The sequence below is a fragment of the Habropoda laboriosa genome, unplaced genomic scaffold (assembly GCF_001263275.1).
Source record: "Habropoda laboriosa isolate 0110345459 unplaced genomic scaffold, ASM126327v1 scaffold210, whole genome shotgun sequence".
Lineage (NCBI taxonomy): Eukaryota > Metazoa > Arthropoda > Insecta > Hymenoptera > Apidae > Habropoda > Habropoda laboriosa.
This window is the reverse complement of record NW_017100373.1, coordinates 214,533-228,234: the sequence shown is the minus strand read 5'-3', so window position 1 is coordinate 228,234 and position 13,702 is coordinate 214,533. Positions and strand designations below refer to the sequence as shown.

Here is a 13,702-nt window from a genome sequence, read left to right as displayed (position 1 = left end):
TCCTTTTATTAGTCTAGGTATCGAATTTGCAATTGGAGCATTAGCAGCAGTGGGTGCTGGATTTTTTACAAATCCAGTTGACGTTATAAAAGTACGTTTACAATTACAAGGAGAGCTAGAAGCGCGAAATTCATACAAAAAAATATATAAGAACACCCTGCACGCAGCATATTTAATAGCGAAACATGAGGGTGTACTTGCTTTACAAGCCGGTATTGTGCCAGCTCTCTATTTTCAAGTGGTGCTCAACGGAATACGGTTAGGTATCTACAATATAGCGAAAAAGTCCGAGCTTACTGTAAACGATAAGGGGAATACTGACATCTTAAAAACTACACTAATAACTGGAACAGCCGGATGCATTGGAGCTGTTCTTGGCAGTCCTTTTTATATGGTAAATTTATTTACTATGTTTTAAATTACTCTGCACACTATAAGTATCAAGTACGTAATCCTAAGTATCAGTGACACGGATGATTTAATCAAAATTGATATGTTAATGTATCAAGACACATCGTTACAGTTTACCCTATAAATTAAACATGAACAATTCTATTTTAATAGGTGAAAACACAAATACAAGCACAATCAGCACAATCTATAGCTGTTGGTTATCAGCACAATCATGAAGGTACCTGGTACGCATTCAAATCTTTATGGAAAGAAGGGGGAATAGTTGCCTTGTATCGCGGCTGGCATGCCAACATACCACGCCTTTTTGTAGGATCTGCGACCCAATTGACTACTTTCGGATTAACTGCGGATTGGTTACGCTCACTAGAAGTGAGTATTTAAGTAAATATCGTAATATAAATCGAAAAATGCATCTGATCTTTCCTTTTTTTTTTTTAGGTATTTCCAAATCAACCAATACGACTAACTTTTTTGGCTTCCTTAATTGGCGGAAGTTGCGTAGCATTAACTATACAACCGTTCGACGTTTTAGCAACAAGACTGTACAATCAACGTAAGTATAATTGTATTTTAAAATTAATTTTTACGGATATTTGCACCAATATTTATATCAATAAATGTATAATCTTACATAGGCACAGATGCTGGTGGAAAAGGTTCTTTATACAATGGACTTTTGGATGCACTAATTAAAATATTCAGAACAGAAGGACTGACTGGCTTGTACAAAGGAATTTTTCCAACGTGGATGAGAATAGCACCGCACACTGTGCTGTGTTTAGTTTTTTATGAAAAATTAGATCAATTGTATGATAGAGTTCGAAGTTAACATTAATACGAGAATAAATTTTTTAGAAATGTGGGACGAAAAATTTTATAATTTTCGAACTATTATATAAGTATGACATGTACAAAATAATAAATGAATTTCTTATATGGGCAGTTATTATACATGTTTCATAATTTAGTTAATTGTATGTACATAAAACACGGTCGACTCGATTGTCCACAATTTTATGATAGTGTCCAGATGTTCTCCATTATAAGATACTAAACACATTTCTATCGTACCTTTTCCTAATAATTGGTCCTTCTGTGGTTCAAAAATATTTCGTTAGTATGGTCGAAATACTTAAATATTTGTAACTGTTTAAAGCTGACAAAAAAATATAATGTCGTCAGCATTGCACAATTTGTTGATGAATTGACATTATTCCTTAGCATACAAATAGCTTAAAACGAAAGTAGTAAATAGGACTGCAGTAAAATTTTTATCTGAATAGTATAAAAATTCATGTACTTAAATAGTTCTTACTAATTAAATATTTATACAAAATTTATAATCGAAAAATTTTAAATCTATCTATCTGTAAAAATATCGAATCGAAATGATTTTTTCATGTACTAATTTTTTTAATTTTAGCGGCACGAGTAGAATTTGGCCTAGATTTGAATCCTTGACTTATCGATGCCGCTACGTCCATTGTACTTCTTCCTCTTGTCTCGGGTAAATATTTCCTAAATACATTAATGTTATATGTTACGCTTTAATTACTTTTAAATAACATATTCTAAATATTTATACTACGTACCTAACGATTTGTGCTAAAAGTAAAAGGAATCCAACAAATATTAAGAAGGTGTATGCTCCTATAATACTTTCTACTGTTGGAAACATCATGCCAACTATAAAATTTCCACCCCAATTAAAAATACTACCCAAGGCCATAGCCACTGGTCTGGGACCAACATCGAATAATTCAGATCCGATGAAGTAAGGTATTGGACCAAGACCAATACCATAAAATATCACATAGGCCAAAACGGTGACTGTACACACAATCGGCATACGCGAAGACACATGCTGCAAAGATATAAATAATTATTTCATAAATCTTTCTAGCCTCTTTTAGAAGTTATCTTAATTAAAATAATTTTACTTACAATTAATAAGATAGAAGTACATAAAACTAATAAACATCCGAAGCACAAGTAAATACTGGTGAGTAGGACACCTCTTCTATTTAAGGATGACATCACTGGTACCGAGACAAGAGCCATAGCAATATTAGCTACACCAGTTCCAAGAGTAGCATACTGTGCTCCAGTGATGCCAAGTCCAGCATCGACGAATATAAAGTTCGAGTAGTAAAATACAACGTTTATACCACTCATTTGTTGTCCAAACTGTATTATACAAACTAAAAATATAGGAAGCCTTAAACTTGGATCTTTTAAAATACGTTTGACAGTCCAAGGTTCAACTGTCGTTTTCATTTCTATTTCCTGCTGCAAACTAGAAATCTCCACTTGTAGTAACATTACATCCATGTTACGTATCCTCCTGAGTTCTGAAATATTAAAGCAATGTTTCTTTCAATTGTAATTATATTATTTACCACAACACTAACATTTACTAACCATCTAAAGCTTTTTGTTTCTGCTCTTTAATTATGAACAAATATTTAGGACTTTCTGGTAAAACAATGCTCGTAACAACCAAGGCATACATACATAATGGGACAAATGCTCCTAACATATAATGCCAAGAGTTTTCAGTTCCCAGAACTGTATTAAGTCCTGCAATTTGTCCTAAGAACACTCCACCTGTGAGTCCTAGTTGACATAAAACTCCAACTGCACCCCTCAGTCTGAGTGGTGCAATTTCTGCCATGTACATTGGTACTAAACATGTCGCAAAACCTCCAGAAAAGCCTAAAAAATATATTTAGTTTTCCATATAAAAAATTTCACACAAGTTATCTGAAATTTCGAAAATTAATATTTTTGGACTTACCTACAGCTAATCGACCTGCTAACAAGAGTTCGATGGAATTTAATTTGCGTACTAGGAAAAACATAACAGCTCCTACAATGCCAAATATGTTTCCAATGCATAGGGCCTTTTTTCTTCCATACCTATCTGCTATCCAGCTAGATAAAAATGAACCAACTGCGCCACCAATCAAACAAATTGAAACAACAGTAGACCAAATTATTTTTAGACCATTATCAGAAACATCTACTCCATATCTTTCCTTGACACTTTCATTACAAAATCCTCCTACCAACTACAACACATATATATTTATTAGAAATATTTTCTTTTATAAGTTTCTAAAACAAGTACGTAGAAATACTAACATGGGCTGCATTATTTAATACTCCTATGTTAAATCCTGCTGGTACAGCTGATCCTAAGCAGCAAGTAACACCTGCTACAACTAATATGAGGGTCCATCCTCCTGGTGCCTAATGAAATTTTTAAAATATATGCTTTTATACTTGCTTTTGAGATAAAGTTACAAATAAGAATTACTGCATACTTATCAATATTTAACTTGTCGTGCAAAGTAAATTATGTTCAGATTTCTAAAGTAAAACAAAATTTTACAATAAAGCAGTTCCTATGTGTACAAGTTATTTGGAGCAGAAAATTACAAAATGTAAAACTGAGTGATCATTTGATAGTTAAATTAAAAAAAATAATAATAGGTCAACTGCTTCAATTCATTTTTTTTATTCACATTAAATGTGTTTTAAAGCAGTCTGAGAAGTAGGTTCAAGCATGAGATGTACGATAATGGAAAATAACATGACCTTTTATTAAGAATAAATTCTCTTTTAATTCTCATGTATGTATACGTTTTATATAGAATACAAACATGGCATGTGTGCGTTCTGATAAGATTTAAGCTGATTCCAACACACACATAACAGTGATACCCAAATCTTTCTACATGCACTCATATCATTGCTATTTAAGTTGAAAAAAGGGATTATATATGAAGATGCTATATCATGTAAAGTACGAATACTTTATTCAAATATTATGAAATCCTTGAGGCATACATAAAAACTTCTACATAAAAATCTTACAATCTTTTTTATCAATATAAAATAAAGTAACTTATAAAATACATTGAATAATTATACTTAAATTACCTACAAATTCCCTTATGTTTAAGGTATTTCATCAATTTATAACTGAAAGATTCAATTAGTTATAATTGTAAGATTCTTTGATTCAATGCGATTTTTATGAATAATGTATAAATTAATGAGCGATACATACTTTTGGTTTAAACTTTAGTTAATAAACTGTGCACTTACTGATTTTTCGTCGCGTGTGTCTGAATTGCATTGATGTGGACGTTCGGCGTCCGTAAGCACAGCAGTATGACTATCTGCAATTACGATTAAACAATCGTACATGGATATTTTATATGTACCTTAAAAAGTTAAGTTACCCTTTGTTATGAATGTATAACGTTAACGCGCAAAGACGGACGATCTCCTCGAATAATTTTAGATGTTATAAGTCTGGGTCAATACCTCGTACGGAAAACACATTTTTAAAATAAGTGTCGTAAAAGAATGGTATTTTGAAATAAGACTACGCAAAGAATATAAGATCAAAAGGTTTCAACAAATATTACCTAACGCCATGCTTCCAACAACACGTGTCGGTGACACGACGTCAGAACGGTAAATAACACTAGAAATAAAACGCTGTTGTTGGCATTACAGAAGTGTTGGCTTTGCTTTTGATGCTATTGCATGGCAAAAAAGATTGGACAAATTTTTTATTCACATGATGCAATTGTAGATGATATTGTTTAAGGTTGATGCAACTGTTCCGATTAAGTGAACGGCCGGAAAACGTACATTTGACACACGGCGTCTATTCTACCTAGCGTGCGTTTAATTAAATTACTTTTTCCTTAAAAGCATTACATACTTGGTCGGTAAACGCGTCATTTATAACGAGTAAATACTTTGATTCTGTTTTCAAATTTGACGAATACAAGTCGAACGATTCAATTTAGAATTAGCGTAAATGTAAAAACGATCCTATCGGATAGATACTTTTCGATGGAGTTGATAAATTTTTTTGCATTCTCGTTCCATTATAAATATCGCAAGAAACTTTGATTTTGTTTTTTTTTAAATTATTAAAAGATTCATACCGGTCTGCAAAAAAAAGGAATATTGCGTAGCTTAATTTAAGTATTTTCAATTGTTTTATTTGTTTTGTCAACTTCCTGGTCTACTATACAAACATATACATATAATGCTGCTGTAACAAAAGATATACATATACATATAGCGAAACCCTAAAGGGCAGTACACGTTTTCTATTTATAGTACTACATCGCGTTGACAATCTAATCAGACAATGGATATCCTTTTGACAGTGGTGAAGAACACTTGCCATATAAATATCACTGCAAATCTTAATTGCATCACATAAAGGAGATGGAGCTACATATGTAAACATCGAAGTGCAAGTTAGTCGATAATAATCATGCACGTGCAGTCATTATCTCGCAACGAAAAGGTCCAATGTCAACGGAAAGGACAATGTCAATGTTGATGGATAATTTAAATATACAGGGTGACTCCCGATTAAACGATCAAACTGCATCTATGAATACCTGCACCTATAAACTGCTTCTATGAGTAAAAATAAGATAAAAATCTTATATGAACATAGGTCTGCTGCAAACGCTTTATAAAAAAGTTATAATAAAAATATGAAACCTAAAATCAATAACGTTTCGGAACTGATGCTAATTCGCTCACTCATCATAACAGTACAGATATTTACATAATTCAATCTCTGTGTTATCGCGTTCGACTATTTCAAATAGTAAACATGGCTAGAAGGAGCAGATTTCATAAATACCGTCGTCTTATTATTACATTCCGACGAACTCGTTATTGACTTTAGGTTTCATATTTTTATTATAACTTTTTTATAAAGCATTTGCGGACCTATGTTGATATAACATTTTTATTCTTATTTTTACTCGTAGAACATACTGATGCAGTTTGATCGTTTAATCCGGGGACACCCTGTATAAGTAATTACATTTGTTCGATCTACCATTACGCTCATTAATATCCGGCCATTCTTTAGAACACTATGCATACTGAACTGTTTTAAAATTGCATAAAACGACTTGAGTTTTTTTGAGAAGTTGGAGAGATTAGTTTACTAGATGACATGATAACAAATTTTGAAAAATTGTAATTTGTGGGAATTGCGAAGAAAATTGTAAAGGTCACTTTTTACAACTTTTTTATCTGAGTTTGTTGTGAAAATTGAAAACATACGTTTTGCAGATCTGTGTAAATTATACATACATATGTATATGTACATGATGAAAATTTCATCGAAATCGGGTGATGCAGAAACAAGCGACAGGCATCGAAAGATGTAAAAATATCTAAAATTACAGTTACAAGCCGAGAATCGTGAAAATCTGCGACTTTCCGAATTTTTAACTGCTTGTAGCTCATAGCAACGTTAACTGCTTTCGATGAAATTTTCAACATGTATAATTGTTTTATATTTTTATATTGTATGTTTTAAATTTTTACTACATTCTCAGATAAAAAAGTTGTAAAAAGTGATCTTTACAATTTTCTTCACGATTCCCGCAAATCACAATTTTTTGAAAACTTTTTGTACACGTCATCTAATAAACTAATCCTTCTAACTTCTCAAAAAAGCTCAAGTCGTTTGGTCCAATTTAAAAAAAGTTATACTGTTCTGAAGAGTGGCTGGATATTAATGAGCGTACCTGTATATGATTTTTTTCTTATCGTACTGCTGCAATGACTTGTAATAAATATATAAAAATTAAAAAAAGGTAGGTCAATAACACGTAGATGTATCAAGTACACTTTCGTTGTCGGACCTAGCACAAATAAATTATTTATCACACGATACGATAAGCAGCATCAAACAATGTTTAGATGACCAGTTGAGTGCCAATTAATTCGAGATTTTAATTTCGATCGATCATTATCTTCTCTTATCTCTTCTTTTATTCTTTGTAACAAATTTTAACCCCTCTTTCCTTCTTTATTTGCCTTTGTATACATTATACTACGTAATTATATAGCATTTGTTACCCTACAACTATGTAATAATAATAATAATAATAATAAAAATGAACTGGGCATTGAACATCGGAAATAACGAATCGATTTTTACGTACCTTTATAGTCGTGCATGTCTTCAATTTCCGAATCGTAACACGAATACGACGATCTACATAAAGAAATAGATAATGTTTAAAATAATATAACACTCCTTAGAAGGATTTAAGTAATATGTATAATAGATCGTAATCGAATGCCATTTTTGCGGTTAGTTACTTTCTACACCTACATGTTACTTTCTACAATTACTTTGCACGAATTCAACATGCTTGGACAGTTTCCGTTACAGATTTAAAGCGTGTCTGCCTCATCGATAACGCGAGTCAATTATCGAAATTTATCGAAGGTTGAAAACGAATTTCCAACGATCATCGACTGTTTGAACCAGTATTTCTTCGTTCGGCTCGTTGTTAACGTAACCAATCACAATGATTCGTAAGGTAAATGCCTTTGTTCGCTTGTCTTGCTGGTGATAATAGCCCGAATACAGGTCATTCTTAACTTACTGAAGATCAACGGTAATACTACGATTCAAAACGTAACGTGAGAATGTTACACTTTCTAGATAACTAAAATCTACGCTTCTGTAATCTCTTTTTACATCGAGATAACATTTTACTTTCTATTTCGGCAGAAATTTTTCTGAAAATCTAGTTCAAGGGCCTATGCGAATAATTAACTAAAATTTTATTTACGGTTTTTCTACTTTGTGATCATTAGATCTGCCTGATAAAAAATGTGGATATATGACCATATTCCTTGAAATATTTCCCTATATACAGTTTTGAAATTTTCATTATAAATTTTCAACACGCTTTATTGTATTTAAAGTACGCAATTATGTTGACTAATCGTTCACGATATGAGTCAGGAAAAGTTTAAATAACTCACATCGCTTTTTGCAAGAGAGTTTTCTTCTGAGTCCCAGAATGCACAGTCGTCTAACAACTTCGTCACGCTGCTCGCGAGGGACTAGTTCAAATATTGTGAATGATTTCAGATGTCAGAACTCCCCACCCTTTTCTACCCTCTCCTATCCTGCCTAGCATTACGTATTTCTTATTTACTCGTGTAATTAATTCTAACCTTGATGGAACGCTCTTACGGGAAAATTTACGCGAAAGAACTTCACTTTTGCGTGAACACACAAGTTCAGAACACTAATCCAATTGTAGTTTGTGACTTCAATTTTACACTTTAGGCCACTTTTTTTAGACGAATAAAAATTATACTAAAACAAATCGCTTTCCTTTTTAGAAATAAAAATTAATTTGAAATTCATATGATTTAAGAAAAATGAACATTTTGGCAGGGTAAACGATGTAATTTGCAGCATCGTCACTAATCTAATTCCTTCATGTCATTCCCTGGGGTAAATGACTGACCGCGTATAATGCAGTATTTTTTTTATGACACGTTGTATTTAGTATCGTATACTTTTAACATTACAGATGTTGTTTCATGCGAAAATCGTGCGTACACGTACACTTACGAGATCATTCAAATTGTCTTCCCAGGGGACGCGGTGACAATTACATTTTTCTTTGTGTTTAGCGTGTAAAAGAAATTCCATGTACATATGTCACCCGAAAGAGTTTTTAGAGCAAAGTTTCACGTACAAGTTTTCCTTAGCGTACACAGATTACACGTTTTTGATATGTACAGCGTATGCAATTTGCTAACTTTTTTTCTCTTCTTATTTTTCTTTAAACATGAACTTAAAGCATCACACAGAAACACACACAATTTACGTAACCGATGACCAGTGTACCGTAGTGAATCGGACTATTGTACAATATTTATCTCCAGACTCGTAGTATGTAATGCTCCATTACATCAGTAACCAGTTAGCTGATTCGTCGAAGGAGAAGGAGTAAGATAAAAGTACGTGAAAGGAAAAATTGTTCTTCTTCTTTACGAGGAATTTATCTGTTGATAAATGTAAAGCGAAGAGCCTTATTACCACTACTCGTTACAGTGGTACTATTATACCACTGCATCAGAACATAATGCGGTTTTCGGTTGCGAAGTATTCGTAGACAAAATCCTGCATTGATCCTATTACGCTGTTTATTCATTCTTTTTCTAAATTATTCTTTCCTAATGGTATTACTGTCGTTTTAAGCTGAACTTCTGAACTTTGAGGCGATCCGAGATTTACCGAATTCCGTGAAAATGGCACGCAACGTCAACCAGTTATCGTTTATCTCAAGTGCAGTCCATCCTGTGATCTCCTTCTCCTCTGATTCCTTCGCTCAATGCCGTCAACAGAGGGTACTTGCCACAGCCACACTGCTCTTTGAAGTCGTCCAGATCCAGAGACCAGATCATGGCGCCGCCAAGATTGGAATCTCTTATGAATTCAGCCTAAAAGGAAATTATCCTTATTATTATATTTTATATAGTATCACCGTTAGGCCATTTATAGAAGACAATTACCTTTTTCTTTACACTAGACACATCCTCGTAGCTGACCCATTGGTCGTCCTTGGTGGCGTACGGTCCGACCAGACTCTTTTGATCTTTGACAACGGACCATTTTCTGCTTCTGACGTTATCGCATATCTGTGAACGTATTTGTGAAAGGTTGAAATCAGTGCAAAAAAATTCAGTGGAAATAGACAGAAAAAATAGATGATTTTATACTATTATATTTTTCTACCGTTTATCGTACTCTCGATAATCCGTACCTCGTAGTAAGCAAGCATGCCTGGTTGCTTAGTAAAGTCTCCTGGATATCCAGGTCCAGAAACTTCCACGTCCAGGCCAGGCGTCTCTTTCATCTGCGATTTTCTCGATAACTTGAAGCTTTGCCCGTAAGTTGGTATGCCCATTATCAGTTTACTCGCGGGCACACCTTGTTCCAGCCAGTACGTTATCGAGAAGTTCACGTTCAAATACGCGGTCTGCTCATTTTGGCTGCGATAAAGCGGGGCTACGAGGCCAGTCTTGCCTTCCCAGTAGCCATGATAGTCGTAGCTCATTACACCGAGCCAATCCAAATACTTCACCAACGCTGGAACGTAGTAGGCTAGATCTATGACCTCTTTGCTAGCTGAAACTGCAGCAGAGAGGAATAAACCTTTGGGTTTGAAAGCTGCATTTAATTCCTTTAACAGAGCTGCGAAAGCTTCTCTATCACTGGATGGTCCACGGCTACAATCGACCTGTAGAATTATAAAAACATTATTTCATAATGATTTCCAAAGGTAGAGACATGTAAAGATTGGTATGAGTAATTTTAAGCACCTGCCAGCATACTGGATACTCCCAAATAAGGTCTAGACCATCGAATCCGTGGCTTTGAATGTAATTAGAAGCGTGGCGAGCAAATCTCTGACGTTCCGATTTGCTATGTGCCAATCTGCTGTACTTGTTATCCTTAGAATCCTCCCAGCCGCCCAAGCCAACCAGAATTTTCAATCCTGTCTTAACTTTGATGTCTACTAGTTTAGTAAGAAGTTGTTTCTGATCTATACCCTGTAGATTTTCAATAATCAATCGTTTTGGGTCTAATGTAGCCAAACCGTAGACTATGTGAGTGCACAATTTTGTGTCGATGTCCTTAGGGAGGAATTGTCCAGATCTTGGTCGCCTTCGTGACCACTTCATTAGGTAGCAGATCACTTTCTTCTGGTCTGGTTCCTTCGTAGTGATCAGGGGCAGCAATTCATTGGACTATAAATTTAAAAGTAGTTATATATATTATAAAAGAGGAATTGGTTACATTAATATTCACCTGTCGTAGAGAGTCCTTGCATTTAGTGTTCTCAGGCCAGTCACAACGATCCTCATTCCAGAAGAGACCAGGGGGACAAGCGCGTTCAGTGAGCTTTCCAAAATTGCACAAGAAATATTTGGAACAATCTTTCTTATGTGGAACGAACAAACGATTTTCACAATCCTCGTGTGAAACTCCCACTAACGATGGTTCAACTTCCACTTCTTCTGCATCATCAATGTCTAAGTCTGAATCAGTAGACGTTGGTGGCAAGTATGTGGGTCTAGAAGAAGTTGTAACTTCCCAACTTGGACTTCCAGTGGTGGTTGTAGTGGTAGTTTCACCAGCATCGATAGTTGTAAAATCTATTTATAGGAATAAGAAATTTTCATCACTTGATTTTACTTGTAAAGTAATTTTTTAGTCTTTGAAGAATATTTACCATTCGTTATGGGGCACAATGGGCCTTTGGGGTAGTCCCTCAGAACTCTGTTCATGGTTCTGAGAAGTGGACTGGGTTCACAGTTGCATCTGTTCTTGAAATCATCCAAATCAAGTGCCCATACCATACCACCAGCTAGACCAAGATCTTTGATGAATTCTGCTTTCAATTTAATTTGTCTCGTATCGTCGAAACTGACCCACTGATCTCCTCTGTAGGCATATGGACCAATACGTCGTTGTTTATCTTGAACTACCGTCCAACCCTTTTGCAGAGTCCTTTCACAAATCTACAATAATTCAGAGAAAAGTTGAAAAAGAAACGTGATAAATATACACACAGGAAGAAAATGATAAGTGAGGTGGTAGAGTGTATACTTCATAATAAGACAAGAACCCTCTAGCTCTGGTCGCTTCTCCAGCTTCACCACCACCATAAGTGGGCGCGTTTAAACCTCTCTGACTTCTTTCCGCCAGGGAGAAGGATTGTCCGTACAGGGGAGCTCCCATAACTAGTTTATCCGCTGGTGCTCCTTTCTCCATCCAGTAATGAATCGAGAAATTCTACAAGACCGATAAAGCGACAGTGGAAAACGCGTCTGTGTTTAGGCCCGGTGCAGACGTGTTATATTGCGTCTTTGCGTTCCATGTGAATTGCTTCATATAAATCAAAGCTTTTTTAAAACGCAGCGTTAATTTTCCGCGGCGGTGACGCTGCCGCAAACCGTTCGTCTGCACCTGGTTTAATTATCACTCTGAAACGTACCGCGTTAAACGTCTGCTCCCAGTCGCTGGCTAACCCGTACAGAGGCGCGACGTGACCGGTTTTCTTGTCCCATTGACCATGGTAGTCATAGGTCATTACAGATATCCAGTCTAAATATTTTGCCAAGATGGGAACGTTGTAACCAGTGTCGATAACGCGTTTACTCGGGGAAACTGCTGCAGATAGTAATAGACCTTTTGGTTTAAATTCTGCGCTCAATTCTTCTACTAGACTAGCAAAGCCTTCTTTGTCTGAAGCTGGACCCTTTTTACAGTCTACCTGAAATTTGTTTAATTGATAAGTTTATTTTTTAAAATAGACATTTTAATTCAAACTTACCTGCCAACATACTGGATACTCCCAGTCTAAATCCAGACCTTCGAATTCGTATTTTTCTATAAATTGGATCACGTTCTCAATGAACCTACGCCTAGCTGATGGAGAAGTCACCAAGCGACTGTATTTATCGCCAGCGGAATCGTTCCATCCACCTATGGCCATTAACACTTTCACTCCTTTCGATTTCAAAGCTGCTACTTTCTCATAGAATTCTGAAAATGAAGTATAGAGGTAGGTAGGAAGAAGGAAGGATTCAGTACGAGATCAATTTGGATATTTACTGTTATCTATATCAGCCCAAGGATCATGGGACTTGATGATCAATTGAGATCCATCAAGAACGGCAAAACCATACAGAACATGAGTGCATAAGTCAGTATCTACGTCTTCAGGCAAGAATTTCCCTCCGTTCTGACGGTACCAGGCCCAGTTGGTAAAGTAGCAGATCATTTTAAACCTATCCACTGGTTTTAAGTGATCCTTCGACGTTGAGGATGATACAGGTACGTTAACAGTGGTGGGTGCTACAGTGGATGCTGTTGTAGGTGCTGGTGGACCTTGAGTCAAATCATCTTCGCTTATCTGTGGCTTCATAGCTATCGATAAATCACAGAATACTTCTTGAAAAAGAAAAATTAAATGACAATGAACAGATGAAGATTCAATGGATTTTACATTCTTCATCGTTACTAGGGGAATCAGCTAGGACTTCCTGTAGTGTGTGCATCAATGGATGAGGTCCTCCGCCACAGCGCCCACGGAAGTCATCTAGATCTAAGGCCCAGACCATTCCACCACCAAGACCCATGTCTCTAACATATTGAGCCTTCTTTTTGATCATCTCAGCATCATCGAAGCTGACCCATTGGTTGCCTTTGTAAGCGTATGGGCCCATTCTGTGCTCTGCATCTTGAACCACGTTCCATCCACGGTTTCTTATTCTATCACAGATTTCGTAATAAGACAAAAATCCAGCAGCTCTAGTGAATTCTCCAGCTTGTCCAGCACTGGCTGGAACGTTCAATCCACTTCCAACACTAGGATCATTTATGGAGAACGATTGTCCA

General features: G+C 35.5%; 3 protein-coding genes across 3 annotated transcripts in view; 1 reads left to right on the top strand and 2 right to left on the bottom strand.

The window, feature by feature from the left end:
* The window catches only part of LOC108574902 (solute carrier family 25 member 35-like), a 2,780-nt gene extending 1,102 nt beyond the window's left edge, over nt 1-1,678 (top strand). Inside the window, exons 2-5 of the mRNA XM_017937565.1 lie at nt 13-394; nt 565-783; nt 853-967; nt 1,050-1,678. Of these exons, the coding sequence (XP_017793054.1) occupies nt 13-394; nt 565-783; nt 853-967; nt 1,050-1,243 (910 nt within the window). The 3' untranslated portion in view covers nt 1,244-1,678. The remainder of the gene's footprint in view (nt 1-12; nt 395-564; nt 784-852; nt 968-1,049) is intronic.
* Nucleotides 1,679-1,811: 133 nt separating this feature from the next.
* On the bottom strand, nt 1,812-9,446 carry LOC108574827 (solute carrier family 2, facilitated glucose transporter member 1-like). The gene is made up of 10 exons (XM_017937474.1): nt 9,345-9,446; nt 8,260-8,309; nt 7,425-7,477; nt 4,528-4,601; nt 3,559-3,666; nt 3,212-3,485; nt 2,836-3,129; nt 2,359-2,765; nt 2,007-2,278; nt 1,812-1,932 (listed from the first exon to the last, which is right to left on the bottom strand). Exons 1-10 carry the CDS (start codon nt 9,444-9,446, stop codon nt 1,812-1,814), a joined length of 1,755 nt encoding a protein of 584 aa, XP_017792963.1.
* Nucleotides 9,447-9,576: 130 nt separating this feature from the next.
* Nucleotides 9,577-13,702, bottom strand: part of LOC108574826 (probable chitinase 3) — an 11,231-nt gene continuing 7,105 nt past the window's right edge. The window contains 11 exon segments of the mRNA XM_017937473.1: nt 9,577-9,735; nt 9,808-9,933; nt 10,059-10,535; nt 10,618-11,046; nt 11,108-11,454; nt 11,532-11,820; nt 11,909-12,094; nt 12,297-12,575; nt 12,636-12,847; nt 12,917-13,231; nt 13,311-13,702. The exon segment at nt 13,311-13,702 is cut by the window's right edge and continues 8 nt beyond it. Coding sequence (XP_017792962.1) covers nt 9,577-9,735; nt 9,808-9,933; nt 10,059-10,535; nt 10,618-11,046; nt 11,108-11,454; nt 11,532-11,820; nt 11,909-12,094; nt 12,297-12,575; nt 12,636-12,847; nt 12,917-13,231; nt 13,311-13,702 — 3,211 coding nt within the window.